The 24,608-nt window shown below is 46.1% G+C and overlaps 1 protein-coding gene across 4 annotated transcripts in view; it reads left to right on the top strand.

Annotated features, from left to right (window-relative positions):
• Positions 1–22,733, top strand: part of ZER1 (zyg-11 related cell cycle regulator) — a 34,648-nt gene extending 11,915 nt beyond the window's left edge. For 2 of the 4 annotated variants that reach the window (XM_060200309.1, XM_060200310.1), the window contains 7 exons: positions 1,924–1,965; positions 2,106–2,225; positions 3,059–3,174; positions 5,295–5,483; positions 9,314–9,411; positions 13,718–13,820; positions 19,047–19,373. In XM_060200309.1, the coding sequence (XP_060056292.1) occupies positions 1,924–1,965; positions 2,106–2,225; positions 3,059–3,174; positions 5,295–5,483; positions 9,314–9,411; positions 13,718–13,820; positions 19,047–19,104 (726 nt within the window). In that variant the 3' untranslated portion in view covers positions 19,105–19,373. Of the gene's footprint in view, positions 1–1,923; positions 1,966–2,105; positions 2,226–3,058; positions 3,175–5,294; positions 5,484–9,313; positions 9,412–13,717; positions 13,821–19,046; positions 19,374–20,845 lie in introns of those variants that run through there. The other 2 variants (XR_009552112.1, XM_060200311.1) reach the window with 2 other exon arrangements.
• The last annotated feature ends 1,875 nt before the right edge of the window (positions 22,734–24,608 follow it).

Here is a 24,608-nt window from a genome sequence, read left to right as displayed (position 1 = left end):
ACTTTATCTAATAAAAATAAATAAATAAAGGTGGCACACCTGGCTAAGCTCATATATTGTAGTGCACAAGGACCCAGGTTTAAAGCCCTGGTCCCCACCTGCAGAGGAAATGCTTCACAAGTGGTGAGACAGGGCTGCAGGTGTCTTTTTCCTTCTCTATCTCCCCATCCCTTCTTAGTGTCCCTCTCTAACTAATAATAAATATTTTTTAAAAAAATAATAATGCTGGTAGTCAGGTGGTAGCGCAGTGGGTTAAGCTCACATGGTGCAAAGCGCAAGGACTGGCATAAGGATCCCGGCGTAAGGATCCCCAGCTCCCCACCTGCAGGGGACTCACTTCAGAAGGGGTGAAGCAGGTCTGCAGGTGTCTATCTTTCTCTGCACCTCTCTGTCTTCCCCTCCTCTCTCCATTTCTCTCTTTCCTATCCAACAACAATGACAACAACAACAGCAATAATAACTACAACACTAAAAAGCAACAAGGACAACAAAAGGAAAAATAAATAAATATGAAAAAAAAAGAATAATAGTTATGCAAAATGACTTTTACACCTGGGGATTCAAAGTCCTAGGTTCAGTCACCCATAGATCCTAAGCCAGAGCTAAGCAGTACTGTAGTAAATATATGAAAGAAAGGCAGAAAACATCCAGTCTCCTCCCTTCCCCTCTGGGGAGACTGAGCCCTGCAGAGGAAAAGGTCACATGCAAAGCCATGCAGAGCCCCTAAGGGTCTGTGGGTTGCACAACTTCAAATAGCCTTCTTCTTCTCCTTCTTCCTCCTCCTCTTCTTCTTCTTCTTCTTCTCCTTCTCCTCCTCCTCCTCCTCCTCCTCCTCCTCCTCCTCCTCCTCCTCCTCCTCCTCCTCCTCCTCCTCCTCCTCCTTCTTCTCCTTCTCCTCCTTCTCCTTCTTCTTCTTCGGTCCTTGTGCTTTGCGCCACCTGCGCTTAACCCGCCTGCGCTACAGCCCGACTCCCTCCTTCTCCTTCTTCTTCCATTCTTCTTCTTCTCCTTCTCCTTCTCCTTCTCCTTCTCCTTCTCCTTCTCCTTCTTCTTCTCCTCCTTCTTCTTCCTTTTATTTATTCCCTTTTGTTGCCCTTGTTTATTGTTATAGTTGTTATTGATGTTGTCGTTGTTGGATAGGACAGAGAGAAATGGAGAGAGGAGGGGAAGACAGAGAGGGGGAGAGAAAGATAGACACCTGAAGACCTGCTTCACCACCTGTGAAGCAACTCCCCTGCAGGTGGGGAGCCAGGGCTCGAACCGGGATCCTTACTCCAGTCCTTGCGCTTTGCGCCACCTGTGCTTAACCCACTTAACCCACCTGTGCTTAAGCCCGACTCCCTTCTTCTTTTTATTTATAAAAAGGAAACATTGACAAAACCATAGGATAAGAGGGGTACAACTCCACACAATTCTCACTACCAGAACTCCGTATCCCATCCCCTCCCCTGATAGCTTTCCTATTCTTTATCCGTCTGGGAGTATGGACCCAAGGTCATTGTGGGATGCAGAAGGTAGAAGGTTTGGCTTCTGTAAATGCTTCTCCGTTGAACATGAGCGTTGACAGGTCAATCCATACTCCCAGCCTGTCTCTCTCTTTCCCTGGTGGGGCGGGGCTCTGGACAGGCAGGTTGGCCTGTTAAATAGCTCACTTGGATAGTGCACTGCTTTGTCATGTGCATGACCCAGGTTCAATCCCAGCCCCCACTGCATTGACAGAAACTCAGTGCTGGGTTCTCTTTCACTCACTCTCTGCTTTTCTGCCTCTTTGTCTCTATCTAAAACAAAAGCAAACAACAGATTGGCAAGTTACTTGGTGAAATATATTAATCTGGAATCAAATCCTCCTCTCCATCTTGATACTTAGGGGCTATGGAGTGTTCGAGCCCTGGCCCCTCAGTAGGTCCTCTTCTTTGCCCACAGACCATGCTGAAGCTGATTCAGAAGAAACTTCTGGACAAGATAGTAAGTTGAGTCTTCATGGAGCCACTAGGCCCCCACCCCAGGCTGAGAAGGGACTGACTGGCTCCTGGGAGATGCCCTGTTCTATCTGGGCCTGGGGGGCTACCCAGGTAAGCCTGTGATGAGGTGTCCCCTCCCCACAGTGTGACCAGGTGATGGAATTCTCCTGGAGTGCCCTGTGGAACATCACGGATGAGACACCGGACAATTGCGAGATGTTCCTCAACTTCAATGGCATGAAGCTCTTCTTAGACTGCCTGAAGGTAGCCCCTACCTCTGGCAGCCATTCTCCCATTCCCACCTGAGGCTCCCCACTGACCAGACTCACTATCCATCCTCCCACTGCCCACAATTTGCTGCTGACAGAGTTCTAGAGACCTTCCCTGACCTAACTGCTCTGGCCAGGCCTCTTTTTTTTTTTAATTTTAATTTATTTATTTATAAAATGGAAACACTGAAAAGACCATAAGATAAGAGGGGTACAGTTCCCATCACCAGAGCTCCATATCCCATCCCATCCCATCCCCAGATAGCTTTCCTGTTCTTTAACCCCCTGGGAGTATGAACCCAGCCAGGGTCATTATGGGGGGCAGTGGCCAGGCCTCTTTTATAGCTGTCCTTCCCAGGGAAAGTCCAGTCCAGCCTTCTCAGCAGCAATGTCTCAGAATTCCCAATCTGGTGAGGGCCCAGTAGGATGTCAGCTGGTCAGCATTCCATCCAGCATCTGAGGGTCTGTTATCTTAAAATCATACTTTATTTTCTTGCTTTAGATTTTAAGAAATATCACTTAAACTAGTATTTTGAGCTTTGGGAAATAGAATGCTTGTCCCTGTCCCAGCTGTATAAGCAGTATCTCCACTGAGTATCTCCACTCAGCCTTTGATTTTTATGGCAAGAAGCTCCATGTTTTCATTTCTACAGGGTATGTTTCCTGCACTATCCTGAGTGCACTGGAAGGAGGGGCCTGCGTAGTACACCCTTCTTATTCCACTTGAAATGGCTAGACAGAAACCCATAAAGCTTTTACATGAGCTATGCTAGACATTAAATAATTAAATACTAATTGATCTGGCCCTAATGGCTTTCATTTTGCCAGGAATTCCCAGAGAAGCAGGAACTGCATCGGAATATGCTGGGACTCTTGGGGAACGTGGCAGAGGTGAAGGAGTTGCGGCCCCAGCTGATGACTTCCCAATTCATTAGTGTCTTCAGGTTGATATTTCTCTCCCTTCCTGGCTACCAGGATGCTATCAATTCTAGTCTGTTCAGTTGTAGCAGTTGCTCTAAACTGGGGTTTCAGAATAAATGGCACCTTCTGTATGTAATGTGAGTTTTCTGGGGCTTGTTTTTGTTTTTGTTTTGCCTCCAGGGTTATTGCCAGGGCTCGGTGCCTGCACCACGAATCCACTGCTCCTGGTGCTCCTGGAGACCATTTTTTCCCATTTTGTTGCCCTTGTTGTTTTATCATTGTTGTGGTTATTATTATTGTTGTTGTTGCTGTCATTGGATAGGACAGAGAGAAGTGGAGAGAGGAGGGGAGACAGAAAGGGGGAGAGAAAGATAGACACCTGGGAGTCTGGCGGTAGCACAGCGGGTTAAGCACAGGTGGTGCAAAGCGCAAGGACCAGCTTAAGGATCCCGGTTCAAGCCCCTGGCTCCCCACCTGCAGGGGATTTGCTTCACAGGCGGTGAAGCAGGTCTGCAGGTGTCTATCTTTCTCTCCCCCTCTCTGTCTTTCCTTCCTCTCTCCATTTCTCTCTGTCCTATCTAACAACAACAACATCAATAACAACAACAATAATAACTACAATAAAAAACAAGGGCAACAGAAGGGAAAAATGAATAAATATTAAAAAAAAAAAAAGAAAGAAATAAAGACACCTGCAGACCTGCTTCACCACCTGTGAAGTGACTCCCCTGCACGTGGGGAGACAGGGGCTGGAAGCATTCCCCCTAGAGGTGTATTTATTTATTTATTTATTTATTTATTTATTTTTACACCAGAGCACTGCTCAGCTGTAGTGTATTGTGATGCTCGAGATTGAACCTGGGACCTTTGGTGCTTCAGGCATGAAAGTTTGTTTTTTTTTTTGCCTCCAGGGTTATCTCTGGGACTCAGTGCTATGAATCCACAGCTCCAGGAGGCCTCCCCCCCATTTTACTGGATAGGACAGAGAGAAATTGAGAGGGGGAGATAGGGTGAGAGACAGAGAGACACCTGAAGACCTGCTTCACCGCTTGTGAAGCTACACCCCTAAGGTGGAGAGTCAGGGGCTCGAACCTGAATCCTTGCACTTTATACTATGTGCACTTAACCCGGTGAGCCACAGCCGTCGCGACCCCCATGAAAGTCTTTTTGCATAACCATTATGCTATTTCCTTCAGTCCCTCTCTCTCTTACTATCTCCCTCTACGCTCTCAGTTTCTCTCAGTCTCTATAAAAAAATAAGTAGGACATTTTAATTATTGGGCTAGGGGAACAGCATAATGGTTATTCGAAAGATTTTCATGCCTCAGGCTCTGAAGTTCCAGGCTCAGTCCCCAGCATCACCATAAGCCAGGGCTGAGCTCTAGTCTGGTTCTCTCTCTCCCCCTATTCCTGTATCTCTCTCTCTCTTTTCTTTTTAAGGTTTTATATATATTTATTTATTTATATTTATTTATTTTCCCTTTTGTTGCCCTTTTTTTTATTGTTGTAATTATTGATGTTGTTGTTGTTAGGAGAGAAATAAAGAGAGGAGGGAAAGACAGAGAGGAGAAAGATAGACACCTGCAGACCTGCTTCACCGACTGTGAAGTGACTTCCCTGCGTGTGGGGAGCTGGGGGCTCGAACTGGGATCATTATGCTGGCCCTTGTGCTTCGTACCATGTGTGCTTAACCCATTGCGCTACCACCCAACTCCCGGTTTTATATATTTATTAATGAGAAAGATAGGAGAAAGAACCAGACATCACTCTGGTACATGTGCTACTGGGGATTGAACTCAAGACCTCATGCTTGAGATTCTAATGCTTTACTCACTGTGCCACCTCCTGGACCACTATCTCTGTAATCAAAATAAATATATATTTTAAATTACTTATCAGTGAGAAAATCAACACATAACTCTGGTATATGTGATGCTGGGGATCAAACTTAAGACCTCAGGCGTAACTACACAGTCTACCAGGCCTCACAAGATCTTATCTAAAGCTATTTCAAATCCCTTTAGCACTTGTCTGAGTGTAGTTAACAAGTGATAAAGAAATAGTACCTCTGGCGTCTGATTTGCAAGCTGGGCATCAGCAGCTGGTATGTGAAGATAGGATTCCATTTTTCTCTTTTGGCCAGCAACCTACTGGAGAGCAAAGCTGATGGGATCGAGGTGTCCTACAATGCCTGCGGAGTCCTCTCCCACATCATGTTTGATGGACCTGAGGCCTGGGGCATCTGTGAGCCCCAGAGGGGGGAGGTGGAGGAGCGCATGTGGGCAGCCATCCAGAGCTGGGACATCAACTCACGGAGAAATATTAACTACAGGTGAGTCCGGGGTGGGGGAGGCTAAGTGCTGGGGCAGGACACACCTTCCCACCAGGTCTGGCTGGGGCCTCTTCTGTCAGATTGTTGTTCTTACTTATTGAGGTACAGCCCTGGCATCAAGTTTCACAAAGTACTCAGTGCATGTTTCATGTACATCAACACCTGTGGGTCTACCTATATTTTATTCATATTTATTTGTCAGGAAAAAGATGAAACTATAGGGAGAGGAGATAGCATAATGGTTATGCAAAGAGACTCTCCTATCTCAGGCTCCAAAGTCCCAGGATCAATCTCCTGCCCCACCATACAGCAGAGCTGAGCAGTGCTCTGGTAAAAAAAAAAAAAAGAAGAAGAAGAAGAAGGAGAAGAAAAAGAAAAAGAAATACTTTCATGCCTGAGGCTCTAAAGTCCCAGTTCACTCCCATATACCCCCTTAAACCAGAGTTGAGCAGTGCTCTGGTAAAATATATAATAATAATAATAGGAATAAGAATAAGAAAGGAAGAAAAAGATGAAAATATAGACATGTAAGAGGATATCAAACAGAAGCCATTCATGATCTCATTCCCTAAGAGCAAACCCCACTCACACCCTGAGGTCTCTCCTAGCAGCTCTCCCAAGCATAGTGTGTGTGTGTTGTGGGGGAGGGGGGAATTGAACCCAAGGGACTGAGCTAAAGACCTCAAATACGCAAAGTTTGCTGTCTGCTACTGAGTTACATCCCCAGATCCATACACAGATTTAATTGCTTTCGATCCAGCTGGCATCAGCTTTTACTGTGTTGTGGCTGAATTGCTAGCCATAAGGTCTGGATATCCCTTGTCACTGTCTTTCTCTCTGTGTTCTTGTACTGATTGATATCTGAATTAAACATCCATATTGGGACAAGCAGACACATACTTCTGGGACATACCAGAGACCATCGTTCTTGAAGAGAGGTAAAGAATCACTGGTCCCTTGTACATTTTCCATGACTTTAGATGAGCCATTGGCACCATCATCCCTCCGTCACCTGCTGTTCTGCTAGCTAGGATGTGTTACCCCTTCACTCAGCCTGGCTGTTTTCTTACTGAGGTCTCCAGGTTTTTTGTTTGTTTGTTTTGTTTTATATATATTTATTCCCTTTGGTTGTCCTTGTTGTTCTCTTGTTGTTATTGATGTTGTTGTTGGATAGGACAGAGAGACATGGAGAGAGGAGGGGAAGACAGAGAGGGGGAGAGAAAGATAGACACCTGCAGACCTGCTTCACCGCCTGTGAAGCGACTCCCCAGCAGGTGGGGAGCCGGGGGCTTGAACCAGGATCCTTATGCCGGTCCTTGCGCTTTGTGACACGTGCGCTTAACCCGCTGCGCTACAGCCCGACTCCCACAAGGTCTCCATTCTTTATACCACCTAGTCTCTGACTCGCCTCCATCTTTTATCTGTTTTTAATCATGTTTCCTTCCTTCCTCCCTCCCTCCCTTTCTTCTTTCCTTCCTCACCCCTCTTTCTCTGTCCCTCTCTCTTTCTCTCTTTCTTTCTTTTTTAAAATTTTATTTATTTATTAATGAGAAAGATAGGAGGAGAGAAAGAACCAGACATCACTCTGGCACATGTGCTGTCAGGGATTGAACTCAGGACCTCATGCTTGAGAGTCCAGTGCTTTAGCCACTGCGCCACCTCCCAGACCACTGTTTCTTATTTTTATTGCCACCAGGGTTATTTCTGAAGTTTGGTACTTACACAAAAATTCCACTGCTCCTGGTTGTAATTTTTTTTTCTTTTTTTTTCTTCTTCCTCTTTCTTTTATTTAACAAGCCAGAGAGAAATTGAGAAAGGAGGGGAAGGAGCCCAGTAGTGGTTCACCTGCAGAGGGCACCTTCACAATCAGTGAAGAAATGTTGCAGGTGTCACTGTCTCCCTCCCCTCTCAATTCCTCTTTGTCTCTATCCAAAAAGTAAATAAAATTTTTAAAAAGTAAGGGCCCAGCTGAAGTGCAGTGGCTTAAACGCACATGGCATGAAGCACAAAGACTGGCGTAAGGATCCTGGTTTGAGCCCACGGCTCCCCACCTGCTTCACTTCAAATAGTCTGCAGGTGTTTATCTTTCTTCCTCTCTCTCTCTCTTTTTTTTTTGCCTCCAGGGTTATTGGTCGGTGCCAGCACTACTACTCCACTGCTCCTGGAGGCCATTTTTTCCCTTTTGTTGTCCTTATTGTTTATCATTGCTGTTGTTATTGCTGTCATTGTTGTTGGATAGGACAGAGAGAAATCGAGAGAGGAGGGGAAGACAGAGAGGAGAAGAAAAAGATAGACACCTGCAGACCTGTTTCACCCATTTCACCCTCCCAACCTCCACAAGTGAGAAGCTGGTGGTTCAAACCAGGATCCTTGCACTGGTCCCTGTGCTTCGCACTGTGCACTTAACCCAGTGCCCTCATCCCAGAGCACTACTACCTGTACTCCACTCTGTCTTATTGTCTTCCCCTCTTCTCTCCATTTCTCTCTGTCCTACCCAACAACAACAGCAATGGCAACAATAACAATAACATCAACAACAAGGGCAACAAAATGGGAAAAATGGTTTCCAGGACCAATGGATTTGTAGTACAGGCAAAAAAAAAAAATTAAAAGTTTAAAGTAGATTCTTTATTTTAAAAAAAGAAAGAGGGGAAGAAGATAGAAAAGAAGAGAGAGGGAGTTGGGTGGTAGCACAGCGGGTTAAGCGCAGGTGGAACAAAGCGCAAGGACTGGCATAAGGATCCCGGTTTGAGTCCCCGGCTCCCCACCCGCAGGGGAGTCGCTTCACAAGTGGTGAAGCAGGTCTGCAAGTGTCTTATCTTTCTCTCCCCCTCTCTGTCTTCCCCTCCTCTCTCCTTTTCTCTCTGTTCTATCTAACAACAACAATACAACAAGGGCAACCAAAGGGAATAAATAAATATTTTTTAAAAATTAAAAAAGAAAGAGAGAGATACCGCTTGTAAAGCTTCTCCCCTGCAGCTGGGGTCTGGGGGCTGTTGAACCCAGGTCCTCATGTATGGTAATGTGTGTGCTCTACTGAGTGCACTGCCACCCAGCCCCTCTTTTTTTTTTTTTCATAAGAGAGTGGTAGAAAGAGTGAACACAGTGGGGCAGGTGGTGGCACACCTGGTTGAGTGCACATGTTACAGTGCTCAAGGACTCAAGTTCAAGCCCCTGGTCCCCACTTGCAGAGGGAAATCCCCACAAGTGGTGAAGCAGGACTGCAGGTATCTCTTCCCCTCTCTATCTCCTGCCCTTCTCAATTCCTCTCTGTCTCTCTAATGAATAAATAAATAAACTTAAAAAAGAAAGAGTGAACACAAACCATTATTCCACCATGCATATTCTGACTTTTAAAAAATATTTATTTATTCCCTTTTGTTCCCCTTGTTGTTTTATTGTTGTAGTTATTACTGTTGTTGTTGTCATTGTTGTTGGATAGGACAGAGAGATATGGAGAGAGGAGGGAAGACAGAGAGGGGGAGAGAAAGACAGACACCTGCAGACCTGCTTCACTGCCTGTAAAGCAACTCCCCTCCTGGTAGGGAGCCAGGGGCTCGAACCAGGATCCTTATGCCGGGGTCCTTGAGCTTTGCGCCACCTGCGCTTAACCCGCTGCACTACTGCCCGACTCCCTCTGACTTTGTTTTGTCATTGTTGCTGTCTTTCTGTGCAAGGACCCAGTTCAGGGCTTAATCTGTGCAGGGTGAGCACTTTGCTCATCCTTTGTCCTTAGGGCCCTTCAGAAAGTAGAGACTTTAGACACGAGAGGGTGCACCCCAGGCAATATGTGACCCAGAAATATGTGACCTTGACTTCTCTTCCTGCAGGTCTTTTGAGCCAATTCTCCGCCTCCTTCCCCAAGGCATCTCTCCTGTCAGCCAGCACTGGGCCACCTGGGCCCTGTACAACCTTGTTTCTGTCTACCGTGAGTACCTACTTACCCTTTGCTTAGATACAGGCCACTTAGTTGGCTAAGAGCAGACTTACCTTCAGGGAGCTCACTCCTGAAAAGGCAGCCATGTGAAAACTGGTCTGTGCCTGAGTGGCTACTGCTTGGGTCTTTGTGGCTGCCTGCATAACAGCTGGCCCCTGCTTCATGGCCAGAACCAGACCTAGCAGGCAAGGCAGCCCATTCAGAGTTCCCAGACAACTCTCATAATACTTCCTGTCTCTATATGAGCCAAGAGTGAAAAATCTCCATGCTTTATCTAAGACAGAGTAAGGCCAGCCCTGAGAAAACGGACATCCATCCAATAAAACTTACTAGCAGCTGGGAGTTGGACGGTAGCGCAGTGGGTTAAGCATATGTGGCGCAGTGCGCAAGGACCTGTGTAGGGATCCCGGTTCGAACCCCCGGCTCCCCACCTGCAGGGGAGTCACTTCACAGGTGGTGAAGCAGGTCTGCAGGTGTCTTTCTCTCCCCCTTTTTGTCTTCCCCTCCTCTCTCCATTTCTCTCTGTCCTAACAATGACGACATCAATAACAGTAACAACTACTAATAACTACAACAATGAAAACCAAAAAGGGCAACAAAAGGGGAAAAAAAGAATATATATATATATATATATGGAGTCGGGCAGTAGCTCAGTGGGTTAAGCGCACGTGGTGCAAAGTGCAAGGCCGGAGTAAGGATCCCGGTTGGAGCCCCTGGTTCCCCACCTGTAGGGGAGTCCCTTCACAAGCGGTGAAGCAAGTCTACAGGTGTCTATCTTTCTCTCACCCTCTCTGTCTTCCCCTCCTCTCTCCATTTCTCTCTGTCCTATCAAACAATGACATCAGTAACAACAAAAGACAACAAGGGCAACAAAGGGAAAATAAATAAATAAAATTTAAATTAAAAATATATATATAAAACCTGGGAGTCATGTGGTAGTGCAGCGGGTTAAGCACATGTGGCACAAAGCACAAGGACTGGCGTAAGGATCCCTGGTCAAGCCCTCGGCTCTCCACCTGCAGGGGAGTCACTTCACAGGTGGTGAAGCAGGTCTGCAGGCGTCTTTCTCTCCCCCTTTCTGTCTTCCCCTCCTCTCTCCATTTCTGTCTGTCCTATCCAACAACGACATCAATAATAACTACAACAACAAGGGCAACAAAAGGGAATAAATAAATAAATACAATATTTGGCACAAAGCACAAGGACCGGCGTAAGGATCCCGGTTCGAGCCCCCGGCTCCCCACCTGCAGGGGAGACGCTTCACAGGTGGTGAAGCAGGTCTGCAGGTGTCTGTCCTTCTCTCCCCCTCTTGGTCTTCCCCTCCTCTCTCCATTTCTCTCTGTCTTATCCAATAACGACGACATCAATAACTACAACAAGGGCAACAAAAGGGAATAAATAAATGCAAGAAAAAGGTCTAAAAAATATTTAAAATAAATAAATAAATACAATATTTTTAAAGTAATAAAAATAAAACTTACTAGCAACTTTAACTTATTTTCTCAGAGAGAATCCACCTTCTGTTAAAGTGCCTGAGCTGCTCAATAGCTTTAAGGTGAAAAAGGGAAAGTGGCCACAGCACTAAGTGGTTTCAGTGGTCTAACTAGTAGTTAGTTCCCTAACCAATTACATTACTTCATGCTGGCTATTTCACTTCTCTGGGCCTCAGTTTCTTCCTCTGTAAAATGGGGTGATAATCATGCCTATCTCAAAAAATTGATGTGAAAAGAGATAGAAATGCCAAGCCTAGCACCTCTTATTGGTCAGATAAGGGTGCAGACTCAGGGATGGTGAAAGAGCTAATTTGGATAGTGCCCTGCTTTGTCATGTTCTTAGCCCAGGTCTGAGCATGGTGCCCACCACATTGAAGGGAGCTACAGTATTATGGTCTCTTTCACTCTCTGTCTGCCTGTCTCTGAAAAGGTGGGGGGGGGGGGGGGAGGCTGGGCAGTGGCACAGCGAGTTAAGTGCACATGGTGCAAAACTCAAGGACTGGTCTTAAGGATCCTGGTTTGAGCCCCTTGGTCCCCACCTGCAAGGGGGTCATTTCACAGGTGGTGAAGCAGGTCTGCAGGTGTCTTGTCTATCTTTCTCTCCCCCTCTCTATCTTCCCCTCCTCTCTCCATTTCTCTCTGTCCTATCCAACAACAATAACAATAACAACTATGATGAACAACAAGGGCAACAAAAGGAAAAAAATAGCCTCTAGGAGCAGTGTATTCGTAGTGCAGGCACCTGAGTCCCAGTGATAACCCTGGAGGCAAAAAAAAAAAAAGTACAGTTTCTTGGATCAACCTGTTTGCATTTGAAACCAGTTCTACCACTTGTTGTGTTAACTTTAGAGTTTCCCAAGCCCTCTATATTGTAATTTCCTTACCTTTAAAATGAGATGATAATAACATCTCAGGTGGCCAGTTAGCTCAGTTGGTTAGAGCTTGGTGCTGATAATAGCATCTAGCTCATAAGATGTCTGTAAAATGAGAAAAGTGCTTAGAATGATAGTTGGCACATGCCAGCTGTCCACTAGAGCCTTAGCTTCTCTTTATTACTTGAGGTTCGTCTTACTAAAAAGTAGCCTCTTATGGGTGGGGGTAGATAGCATAATGGTTATGAAAGAGACCCCCATGCCTGAGGCTCCAAAGTCACAGGTTCAATCCCCCGCACCATCATAAGCCAGAGCTGAGCAGTGCTCTGGTAAAAATAAATAAAAAGGTTAAATTAAAAAAAAAAAAAAGTGGCCCCTTAGCTCAAAGCAGCAGCACAGCACAGAAAAAAAAGCCCTACCTCAGACAAGCCTTGGGGTGACTTTGGATGAATCATTTCACCTCTCTAAACCTCAATTATTTTATCTATAAAAGGGAGATAATAAAAATAGCTCCTGGGAGTCGGGCGGTAACGCAGCGGGTTAAGTGCAAGTGGCACAAACTGCAAGGACCTGTGTAAGGATTCTGGCTCAAGCCCCCAGCTCCCCACCTGCAGGGGAATAGCATCACAGGTGGTGAAGCAGGTCTGCAGGTGTCTATCTTTCTCTCCCCCCTCTGTCTTCCCTTCCTCTCTCCATTTCTCTCTGTCCTATCCAACAACAACATCAATAACAAAAATAATAACTACAACAATAAAAAGACAACAAGGGAAACAAAAGGAAATAAATATTTTTTAAAAATAGCTCCTAAAAAATAATAAAAATAGCTCCTGCCACTAAGTGCTTCTGGAAGTCCATTGAAGTGGCAGTGCTCTCTGAGCATTTTCTTTATAGAGCGCAGACACGAAACCCCTAGCAGAGAAATAAGGCATTTTCCCACCTGGGTAGTCAACAAAATTATCTGGTGGTACTTTGTTAAAGTACAAATGGGGGAGTTGGGTGGTAGCACAATGGGTTAGGCGCACGTGGCGCAAAGTGTAAGAACCGGAGTAAGGATCCCGGTTTGAGCCCCCAGCTCTCCACCTGCAGGGAAGTCGGTTCACAGGCGGTGAATCAGGTCTGCAGGTGTCTGTCTTTCTCTCCCCATCTATCTTCCCCTCCTCTCTCCATTTCTCTCTGTCCTATCTAACAATGACGACATCAATAATAATAGTAACTACAACAATAATAAAAAGGGGGCAACAAAAAGGGAAAATAAATAATAATAATATATATATATATAAAAGTACAAATGGGGCTGGGGAAACAGCATAATGGTTATGCAAAAAGACTTTAATACCTAAGACTCTGACATACCAGGTTCAATCCCAGCACACCATAAGCCAGAGCAGTGCTCTGGAATAATAATAGTAGTAGCAGTCATCATTGTTCTCGTCGTCTCTGTCCCTGGGTCTGATTAATCACATTAGCCAAGGGCAGGGCTTGGAAATTTGTATTTTGGGATAAACTCCTCAGAGAATCACCATGTTTAGAAGCCACTAGTTTGGGTGATACAGTCCACAGAGACCTGGCAGGGTGGGGGGTGTGCCGTGACTGCATACTGTAGTATGGAAGAGTCTTCTTTTCTTTTTTTTTATTTTTTACTTTTTTATTTATAAAAGGAAACACTGACAAAAAAACATAGGATAAGAGGGGTACAACTCCACACAATTCCCACCATCAGGAAGAGTCTTTTCTAAGGATTTGTCTCTGACTCTCCAAAGTGAACTCAGGACTAACTGAATGCTTCATCCTTGTTAACAAAGTGTGCTCACCTTTGTCTGCATCCCTCCTCTCTGGGAAGGCTGCCTTGGCAGCAGTGGTGGGAGTGGATCCTGGGCCACAGGCAGACAGAGGACCCACCCTGACTACCTGCTATCTGTTCCCACCCCACAGCGGACAAATACTGCCCTCTGTTGATCAAAGAAGGAGGAATGCCACTTCTGAGGGATATGATCAAGATGGCGACTGCACGGCAAGAGACCAAGGAAATGGCCCGGTAAGAGCCCATTACCAGCCTAGCTGTGTTCCTGCTTGGAGTCTGATTTGGGGCAGTGAGGAGCACAGTGGGGGCCTCTGGTGGTTAGGAAAGGCTGAAGTGCCCAGGGACAACTCAGCATTCACTATAGATGTAGACAGTGTATAATGGCCTGCAGGAGGCTGGGGGTAGATAGCATAATGGTTATGCAAAGAGACTGTCATACCTGAGGCTCAAAAGTCCCAGGTTCAATCCCCCGCACCATCAGCCAGAGCTGAACATAATAAATAAATAACAAATTGGGCAGTAGCGCAGCGGGTTAAGCACACAAGGTGCAAAGCGCAAGGGCCGGCTTAAGGATCCCAGTTCAAGGCCACAGCTCCCCACCTGCAGGGAAGTCGCTTCACAGGCGGTGAAGCAGGTCTACAGGTGTCTTATCTTTCTCTCCCTGTCTCTGTCTCCCCTCCTCTCTCCATTTCTCTCTGTCCTATCCAGCAAGGACGACAACAATAATAACTACAAAAAACAACAAGGGCAACAAAGGGAAAAATAAATAAATAAAATATCTATTTAAAAAATAGGGAGTCGGGCAGTAGTGCAGCAGGTTAAGCACACGTGGCGCAAAGCGGAAGGACCAGCATAAGGATCCTAGTTCAAGCCCTCGGCTCCCCACCTGCAGAGGAGTCACTTCACAGGCGGTGAAGCAGGTCTGCAGGGGTCTGTCTTTCTCTCCCCCTCTCTGTCTTCCCCTCCTCTCTCCATTTCTCTCTGTCCTAACAATAATGACATCAGTAACAACAATAATGACATCAATAACAACAATAACTATAACAACAATGAAAAGCAACAAGGGAAACATAAATGAAAATAAATAAATATTTTTTAAAATTTTTAAAAAAAGATGTTAGGCAGGACCTCCCTGGAGGTCACATGTGCCATATTAGAAGATCAAGGCTTTTTTTTTTTTTTCTTGCCGAGAGTCCTTTACTAGGACTTTCTACCTACCTGATTCCACCACTCCTAAACATTCTTATTTATTTTTCCTTATTTGTTTCAGTCACAGATATAAACAAAGAAGGAGAGGGGCAGAGAGGGAGAGAGAGACAGAGAGAAGGAATACAACACCCCTTTCCAGGATTGGGTGGCGGCGCACTTGATTGAGCACACACAACACCTTTTTCCAGTGAATGATGTCCCCATGTGGCCAGGAATGAAACCTGAAGTTTGTGCTCTACAGGGAAAGCTATCTCCTTCTTTTTTTTTTTTAAGATTTTATTTATTTATGAGAAAGGTAGGAGGAGAGAGAAAGAACCAGACATCACTCTGGCACATGTGCTGCCGGGGGATCGAACTCGGGACCTCATGCTTGAGAGTCCAAAGCTTTACCACTGCGCCACCTCCCGGACCACTCTTCTTCCTTAATTTAATTTTATTATTATTGCCTTTATCGAATAGAAACAGCCAGAACTCAAGAGGGAGGGGATCGATAGAGAGAGAGAGAGAGAGACAGAGAGACACCTGCAACACTGCTTCACTACTCGCAACGCTTTCCCCTTGCAGGTAGGGACCAGAGCATTGTAACATGTATGCTTAACCAAGTGTGCCACCATCCAGCCCCACCTTTTTGATTTTTAAGATTTATTTGGGAGTCGAGCGGTAGCACAGCGGGTTAAGTGCATGTGGTGCAAAGCACAAGGACCAGCATAAGGATCCCGGTTCAAGGTCCCTGGCTCCCCACCTGCAGGGGAGTCACTTCACAAGTGGTGAAGCAGGTCTGCAGGTGTCTATCTTTCTCTCCCCGTCTCTGTCTTCCCCTCCTCTCTCCATTTCTCTCTGTCCTATCCAATAACAATGACATCAACAACAACAATAATAACTACAACAATAAAACAAGGGCAACAAAAGGGAATAAATAAATAAATATTTAAGAAATATTTATTTATGGGGTTTGGGCATGATGCACCTGGTTGAGCACACACATTATAGTGCAGAAGGCCCTGGATTCAAGCCCCCAGTCTTCACGTTCCCTATCTACAGCAGGAGAGCCTTACAGTCAGTTAAATAGTACTGCAGGTGCCTCTCTCTTTCTCTATTTCTACCTCCCCCTCCCTCTCAGCTTCTCTGTCTCTATCCAGAATAAATGCATGAATATTTATTTATGTATGTATCTGTTTATGAGGTAAGGAGAGAGAGAGTGCCAAGGATGAAACTTGGGACCTCATTGAGAGCCCAGCACTTTATCCACTGCACCACCTCCCAGGCCCCAATAATCAAGTTCCTAACAGAGCATCATTTTCTTATTTGCATCCTTGGTTTTCTTTTATCCCCAACCAGCTTCGTTCTCAGGACTTTAGTATATCACTTCAGAATTTGTCATTACTTTTGAGTAAAACATTCCAATTACAGAGAGAACACTGTGGTAAAATTCATTCTAGAATCCAGGCAGGGAATAGCACAGGTTAGTTTCTGAGTGGAAGGCCTGGGCAAGGCAAAGCTGGCAGGCCTTCCCCGACCTGGTGTATATCCATATAGAGACCATATATAGTGACACATCTTCATAATCAACGGTACCTTTGCTTTCTCGGGGATTCAGTCTAGAAGAATGTGTAGTTAACTTTAGCCTAGTTCTAAATACATTATAGGGCAGGGGAGACCACATAATGGTTATGCAAAGAGACTTTCATGCCTGAGGTTCCAAAGTCCCAGGTTCAATTCCCCACCACCACCATAAACCAGAGCTAAGTAGTGCTCTGGTAAAATAAATAAATAGCAATTACAGACGCCAGACCTTCCACCTTCTGCACTCCATAATGATCCTGGGTCCATAGTCCCAGAGGGATAAAGAATAGGAAAGCTTCCAATGGAAGCTTCCAATGGAGGGGATGGAATATAGAACTCAGGTGGTGGGAACTGCATGGAATTGTACCCCTCTTATCGTACAATCTTGTCAGTCATTATTAAATCATTAAAAATAAATAAACAGGGAGTCAGGCGGTAGCGCAGCGGCTTAAGCGCAGGTGGCGCCAAACGCAAGGACCAGCGAAAGGATCCTGGTTTGAGCCCCCGGCTCCCCACCTGCAGGGGAGTCGTTTCACAGGCGGTGAAGCAGGTCTGCAGGTGTCTCTCTTTCTCTCCCCTCTCTGTCTTCCCCTCCTCTCTCCATTTCTCTCTGTCCTATCCAACAACAATGACATTGATAATAACTACAACAATAAAACAACAAGGGCAACAAAAGGGAATAAATAAATAAATAAATATTTTTAAAAATTTTTAAATAAATAAAGCTCGTGAAGCTTTCCCCCTACAGGTGAGGACTGGGGGCTTGAACCTAGATCCGTTTGCACTATAATGTGTGTATTTAACCAGGTGCACCACCACCTGGTCCCGGGTATCTCTGTTTCTCTCCCCTTCTTCTCTCTCAATTTCTGTAAGGTGTTACAATCTTTCTAACAGTTGTGACCTTTGTAATGCACATTCCTGGACCCTAGGTTTTCCTTCTTTCTTTTTTTCTTTCTTTTTATAATATTTTTCTTTTTCTTTCTTTCTTGAGACAGAGAAATTGAGAGAAAGATTGGAGAGAGAGAGAGAGATACCCACAGCACTGCTTCACCATTTGTAAAGCTTCCCTCTGCAAGTAGAGCTCCGCTTGATTTTCTTTTCACTGTAGGTGTGGGAGGTCAGCCTGGGCGTATTTATTGTTAACAGGGACCACAGGACATTTGATAACATGGAGAAAAACATTTCCCCCAGTACTTTGAGTATCTTTTTTTTTTTTTTTTTTTTTAATTTTTTTTTTTTTAATCTTTATTTATTTGCTGGATAGAGACAGTCAGAAATTGATGGGGAAGGGAGTGATAGAGAGGGAGAGAGACAGTGAGACACCTGCAGCACTGCTTCAACACTTGTGAAGCTTTCCCCCTGCAGGTAGGGACCAGGGACTTGAACCTGGGTCCTTGAGCATTGTAACATGTGCGCTCAACCAAGTGCGCCACCACCTGGCCCCCCTTTTTCTTTTTTATAGACTCTGGCTTATGCTGATGTGGGGGGTTGAACCTATGACTTTTGGAGCTTCAGGCATGGGAATCTCTTTGCATAAAAGGAAAACCATTAGGGGACCAGGCAGTGGTGCACCTGGTTAAGCACTCACATTACAGTGTACATGGGCCTGGGGTTCAAGTCCCTGGTCCCCACCTGCAGGGGGAAAACTTCACAAGTGGTGAAGCAGGTCTGCATGTATTTCTCTGTCTTTTTCCTTCTCTACCTCTCCCTCTCCTCTCAATTTCTCTCTGTCTCTATTCAATAATAGAAATAAATAAATAAATAAAACAGATTTTAAAAAAAAAAAAAAAAAAGGAAAACCATTATACTATCTACCCTCTCCTGGTCCTGAGCTGATTTCTGTCATTACTTATGCCAGAGTAATGTTCTAGTTTTAACTGAGAACCAGAGCATCACTCTGGGATATGCAGTCCCAGGTTTTGAACTGATGCAGGGGGTTAAGCGCAGGTGGCACAAAGCTCAAGGACTCTGGTTGGAGCCTCCGGCTCCCCATCTGCAGGGCAGTCGCTTCACAGGCGGTGAAGCAGGTCTTCAGGTGTCTATCTTTCTGTCCCCCTCTCTGTCTTCCCCTCCTCTCTCCATTTCTCTCTGTCCTATCCAACAACGAACAACATCAACAATGGCAATAATAATAACCACAACAAGGCTACAACAACAAGGGCAACAAAAGGGGAAAAAAATGGCCTCCAGGAGCAGTGGATTCATGGTGCAGGCACGAGCCCAGCAATAACCCTGGCGGGGAATAAAAATGAAAAGATTAAAATATTTGGGGAGTCAGGCTGTAGCGCCGTGGGTTAAGCACATGGGGCGCAAAGCACAAGGACCGCTTAAGAATCCCCGTTCGAGCCCCCGGCTCCCCAGCTGCAGGGGAGTCGCTTCACAAGTGGTGAAGCAGGTCTGCAGGTGTCTTTTTCTGCACCTCTCTGTCTTTCCCTCCTCTCTCCATTTTCTCTGTCCTATCCAACAACAACGACAACAATAATAACTACAACAATAAAACAACAAGTGCAACAAAAGGGAATAAATAAATATCTTTTTTTAAAAAAGAGTAAAATATTTGAAAAAAGAAAGAAAGAAAAGAAAAGAAAGAAGGAGGTAGGTAGGCAGGCCCAACAGCCTGATTTACCCGGAGGGTCTGAATCCCTGCTACCCCAAACCCACCCATCCTCTCTCTCCCCTCGTCTCCAGCAAGGTGATCGAGCACTGCAGTAACTTTAAAGAGGAGAACATGGACACTTCCAGATAGATACCTCCGCCCCACAACCACTGCTGCTCTGGACCACAAGGATGGGAGGAAGCGCTGTCATGCAGCCTAGCTGGCAGACCCCACCAGGGAGCCTTCCACTGGATGAAAGGACACGGGGACTTTTGCACAACCGACGCTTTTCCTTAACATTAGTGAGATATATATATTATATATTATATATATTATTTTTTGTTGTTGTTAGGAAGTGTGAAGATTTGTGTGTATGATTTCTGTACAAAAACAAAAGAAACACTCCCTGAGTCCTTGCAGCTTCCTTGGCCATTCTTCAGCCCTAACTCCAAGCCCTCATCGCTGCCACATTCACTCCTACCCCCACCAGACTCAATGCCTCTAACGTGCTGAGTGTCCAGTCCTTCCCTCAGACCCTAGCCTCTCTTCCTGTTAGGAGAGCAGCAGACTTGGAACAACTTGCTCTAGCACCCTAACCCACCCACCAAATCCTGGGACCCCCATCCTGAGTCCTAGGTGCGGCTAAGGAGCTTTGAGGATTAGAGTGGCTCCCCCAAACTAATCCCCAGAGGATCTCCCAAATGCCGTGGTGCTCCCAGCTGTGGGCTATTTGGGCCTGGAATTGAGTGAGCCAAGGTCCAGGCAGCGCCAGCCCCAAAGAAGCCTCCAGCAGCAGGGTTTCCAGTTGCTTGCTGCTTTCTGGCTGGGCCTGTCCAAGACCATGCTGTTATGGAGGCTGCTGCCCAGCCTACCCACAAGTCCCAGGATATTGAAGGCCCCGGTCCAGAGCTTCTTATTCCCTGGGAAGATTCCACTGCCCCTTCTGCCAAACATATCTATATTCTGCCCCCAGCCCTGGAAGTACGTGTGGGGGAGAGAAGAGCCTGTTCTCTTCTTCCCCAGCCCTTCATCTTCCCGAAGCACCCAAGGTGCTCAGGCACCCCACCAGCAGAACTGAGCCTGCCTCATTCGCTCCAGCCTACCCACCTCTCAGGGGCCCTCACACCTCTCTCACAGGCAGGAGGTCCTCACTGCAACCTTTCCCAGTGACAGTGAGACAGATGCCTCCGGACCAGTACTGGGCATAGCCTGAAAAGGCCCCTTGACCCTCCTGAGGCCCTCCTGCCCCACCTCAGGCATCCCCTCAGACACCTGTGCTGTGTTTCAGAGATGTGTCAGATCAACAACTGTCAGTCTCTCACAGCCTTCCCTTGATGTGACTCCCAATTGCTTGTCCTGGGACAGGGTGAAGAGCCCCCTCAGGAACAGGGCCTGGGGAGCAGACTGACTTTAGGCAGCCCCTGTCAGGCAGTGTTTATACCTCCAGGCAGAGCAGACTGAAGGAGCAGCCCTAGAAGCGTCCATAGGCCTATTTCTCCTGGAGTATCCACCTTCAGGGCTCAGCGTGGCAGGGGGACCCAATCTGCCCCCCCACTTTATGCTCCCCAGGCCTAGCCAGACCCCTGGCAGAGTTCACATGGCATAGCTTTACCACCTGGGGCCTGGGTAAATGTCTGTACTTTGAGATATCACAGAAATACATTTTTGTGCAAAGTGGAGAAGAGCAGAGTGTCTTTTTTTGGGGGGAGGCATGCCTGGAGAAGGGTTTGGGTAAGCTTGAGCAGTAGGTCTTGAGTGTGGGTTCCTATGGTGGTGGCGGGGAGCGCATCTGCTTGGTTTGAGTACCTGGCTCTAACGGCTCAAACAACTGCAGACAGGCCCAGGGCCATATGGGGCTGTAGTACCTGAATCCTCTGTGTTCTCTCCGTAGCCCTGAGCCCAGATATTGAGCATACAGCCAACAGCTGGACCAACAGGGGCCCCCACCAGGAGGCTCAGCTTGACAGTGGAAACAGACTAAATATGAGTTACCAGCAGCCTGGAAGCTGGCACAGCACCGGACTGGAACACATGAAGTCCTTACTAAGGTTGATCCCTGACCCCACTATAGTGATGCTCTAATTTTCTGTCTCTCACACATCAGGAAAAGGGCATGCAGAGAAGGAACCTGTGGCTGATGGGAGTGCACAGGGGTGACTAGCGACAGGGGGCGGAGTTGAGGGACAGCATGGTGTTCCCCATACTGTTGGGAGGCTTCTTACAAGAGGAGACATGAGCAAGATCCAGCAAAATGAACAGCCAACCCAGCCCAGTCCTGGGGGCCTAGAAGCCTGTAGGACAGAGGGCCCCCTGGGAGCAGGACCATGAAGGGAGAGGCATGTGGCAGTCTGCGTGGCTGCAGCTGAGTGAGGGACAGGGACACAAGCATGGGGGATACACCGTGGAACCAAAAGGTAAGGTGGGCAGACAGGTATATATCCTTTGTTCCAGTGTTACCGCCAATGGTGCCTTTGAGGCTGCTCCCAGTGGGGAAGGGCTGTTCCCCAAAGAATCATCTGGGTGCTGGTACCAGATCTAAAGGGAACATTGCTACACTCTGGGCGGTTGTGTGCCCAGTGCCAAAGTACCTCTGACTAAATCATAGCCAGATTTTTCTGATCCTTCTCAACTAAGCCTCAGCCCTGGTCTATAAGAACTGTAGGCCGCCAGGACCAGATGGTGGTCCACCTTGTAGAGTGCACACATTACAGTGCACAAGGACTCAGGTTCAAGTCTCCAGTCCCCACCTGCAGGGGAGAAGCTTCATGACTGGTGAAGCAGTGCTGCTTCTCCATGTCCTCATTCCTTCTCAATTTCTCTGTCTCTATCCAAAGCAATAGAAAAGAATTAATTAAAAAAAAAAAAAAAACAACAAACTATAGCCCCGGGAAGTGACTCAGTGGACAAGTTGGGCTCTCCAACGTGAGGCCCTAAATTCAGTCCCCGGCATCATGTATACTGAAGTGATACTTGGTGTTCTCTCCCCTTCTGTCACCACCTATTAATAGACAAATGCAAAACAAACAAACAAAATAGCCCTCACCTGAATAGTACATGTCATATGCCTTGTGTGTGGCCCAGGTTTGAGCCCCAGAGTCACATGGGAGATGCTGAGGCACTGTAGGAAGCTCTGTTACTGCAGTCTCAATCTCTTCCCTACCTACATACATAGTTTAAAGTTAAAGTTGCAATCTAGGGGCTGGGGAGACAGGATAATGATTATGCAAAGGACTCTCATGCCAGAGGCTCCAAGTTCCAAGGTTCAGTTCTCAGCACTACTATAAGCCAGAGTTGAGCAGTGTGCTCTGGTGTCTCTCTCCAATCTCTGTATCTCTGTCACTAAAATAAAATATTTTTTCAGTAATTGCAACTGGGGGTGGGTGGTCAAGGGGTGGCACACCTGATTAAGCACACATAGTATGAAGCACAAGGACCCAAGCAAGGATCAGGGTTCAAGCCCTTGGCTCCACACCTGCAGGGGCGGAAGCTTCACAAGCAGAGAAGCAGGTCTTCAGGTGTCTATCTTTCTCTCTCTCTATTGCCCCCTCCTCTTTCAATTTCTCTCTGTCCTATCCAATAAAATTGAAAAAAAAAAAAAAATGGCTGTCAGGAGCAATGGATTCATAGTGCTGGCACCACACCCCAAAGATAACCCTGAAAGCAAAAGCAAAAAAAAAAAAAAATTGCAACTTGGCTGGCTGGTTTGCATATGCTAAAACAAATGCTCTGGTTCTCTCACCCATTAGTGAGTGAATGAATGAATGAATGAATGAATGAATGAATGAATGAATATCAGAATCCCCCCCAAGTTTTTTTAATTAACTTTTCTGGGAGTCGGGTGGTAGCACAACGGGTTAAGTGCAGGTGGCACAAAGCGCAAGGACCAGCATAAGGATCTCAGTTCAAGCCCCCAGCTCCCCACCTGCAGGTGAGTCGCTTCACAAGCGGTAAAGCAGGTCTGCAGGTGTCTTTCTCTCCCCCTCTCTGTCTTCCCCTCCCCTCTCCATTTATCTCTGTCTCATCCAACAACATCAGTAACAACAATAACTACAACAATAAAACGGGCAACAAAAGGGAATGAATAAATAATTTTAAAAACTAAATAACCTTTCTTTCCTTCTTCTTTCCAGGAGCCCTGCAATAAATAAACTATAAAATTATCCTTAATTCTGTTGTTACCCCTTAATTATTTTTCTTATAAATTTTAACACATGTGGTCCAGGAGATGGCGTAGTGGATAAAGCACTGGACTGTCAAGCATGAGGCCCTGAGTTCAGTCCCCAGCAACACATATACCAGAGTGATGTCTGGGTCTCAGTGCCTGCACTATGAATCCACTGCTCCTGGAGGCTATTTTTTCCCTTCTGTTGCCCTTGTTACTATTATTGTTGTTGTTGTTGTTACTTCTGTCATTGTTGTTGGATAGGACAGATAGAAATTGAAAGAGGAGGGAGTTGGGCGGTAGCTCAGTGGCTTAAGCGCAGGTGGTACGAAGCACAAGGACCGGTGTAAGGATCCTGGTTCGAGCCCCTGGCTCCCCACCTGCAGGGGAGTCACTTCACAAGTGGTGAAGCAGGTCTGCAGGTGTCTTTCTCTCCTCCTCTCTGTCTTCCCCTCCTCTCTCCATTTCTCTCTGTCCTGTCCAACAACAACATCAATAACAACAATAATAATAACTACAACAATAAAACAACAAGAGCAACAAAAGGGAAAATAAATAAATAAATATAAAAATTTTTTAAAAGAAATAAATTGAAAAAGGAGAGGAGGGCAGAGAGGGAGGAGGATAGATACCTGCAGCCCTGCTTCACTACTTGTGAAGCGACCCCCCTACAGGTGGGGAGCCAGGGGCTCGAACCAGGATCCTTAAGCTGATTCTTGAGCTTCACACCATGTGTGCTTAACCCATTGCATTGTTGCCGGGCCCCCATCTGGTTCTTTCTCTCTCTCTCTTCCTATCTTTCTACCTAATAAATAAATAAAATATTTTTTAAAATAAATTTTAACACACTAAAAAAAGTTTTTTTTTCTTTATTGGGGAATTAATGTTTTACATTCAACAGTAAATACAACAGTATGTACATGCATAACATTCCCCAGTTTCCCATATAACAATACAACACCCACTAGGTCCTCTGTCATCCTTCATGGACCTGTATGCTCCCCACCCACCCACCCCAGAGTCTTTTACTTTGGTGCGATATGCCAATTCCATTTCAGGTTCTACTTGTGTTTTCTTTTCTGATCTTCTTTTTCAACTTCTGCCTGAGAGTAAGATCATCCCATATTCATCCTTCTGTTTCTGACTTATTTCACTTAACATGAATTTTTCAAGGTCCATCCAACTTGGTTAAGCGCACGTTACAATGCACAAGGACCCAGGTTCTGTCTCTCTCCCTCCCCTCTCAATTTTTCTCTGTCTCTATCCAGTTACAAATAAATAAAAATATTTTAAAATAAGGGAAGTGGGTCGGCAGCACAGCAGGTTAAGCACAGGTGGTGCAAAGCGCAACGACCAGCGCAAGGATCCCGGTTTGAGCCCCCGCCCCACCTGCGGGGGAGGAGTCGCTTCACAAGCGGTGAAACAGGTCTGCAGGTGTCTAGCTTTCTCTCCCCCTTTTTCTTCCCCTCCTCTTTCCATTACTCTGTCCTAT

This window comes from Erinaceus europaeus, chromosome 10 (genome assembly GCF_950295315.1).
Source record: "Erinaceus europaeus chromosome 10, mEriEur2.1, whole genome shotgun sequence".
Classification (NCBI taxonomy): Eukaryota; Metazoa; Chordata; class Mammalia; order Eulipotyphla; family Erinaceidae; genus Erinaceus; species Erinaceus europaeus.
The sequence above is the reverse complement of the archived record's forward strand: the minus strand, read 5'-3'. Positions and strand labels throughout refer to the sequence as shown.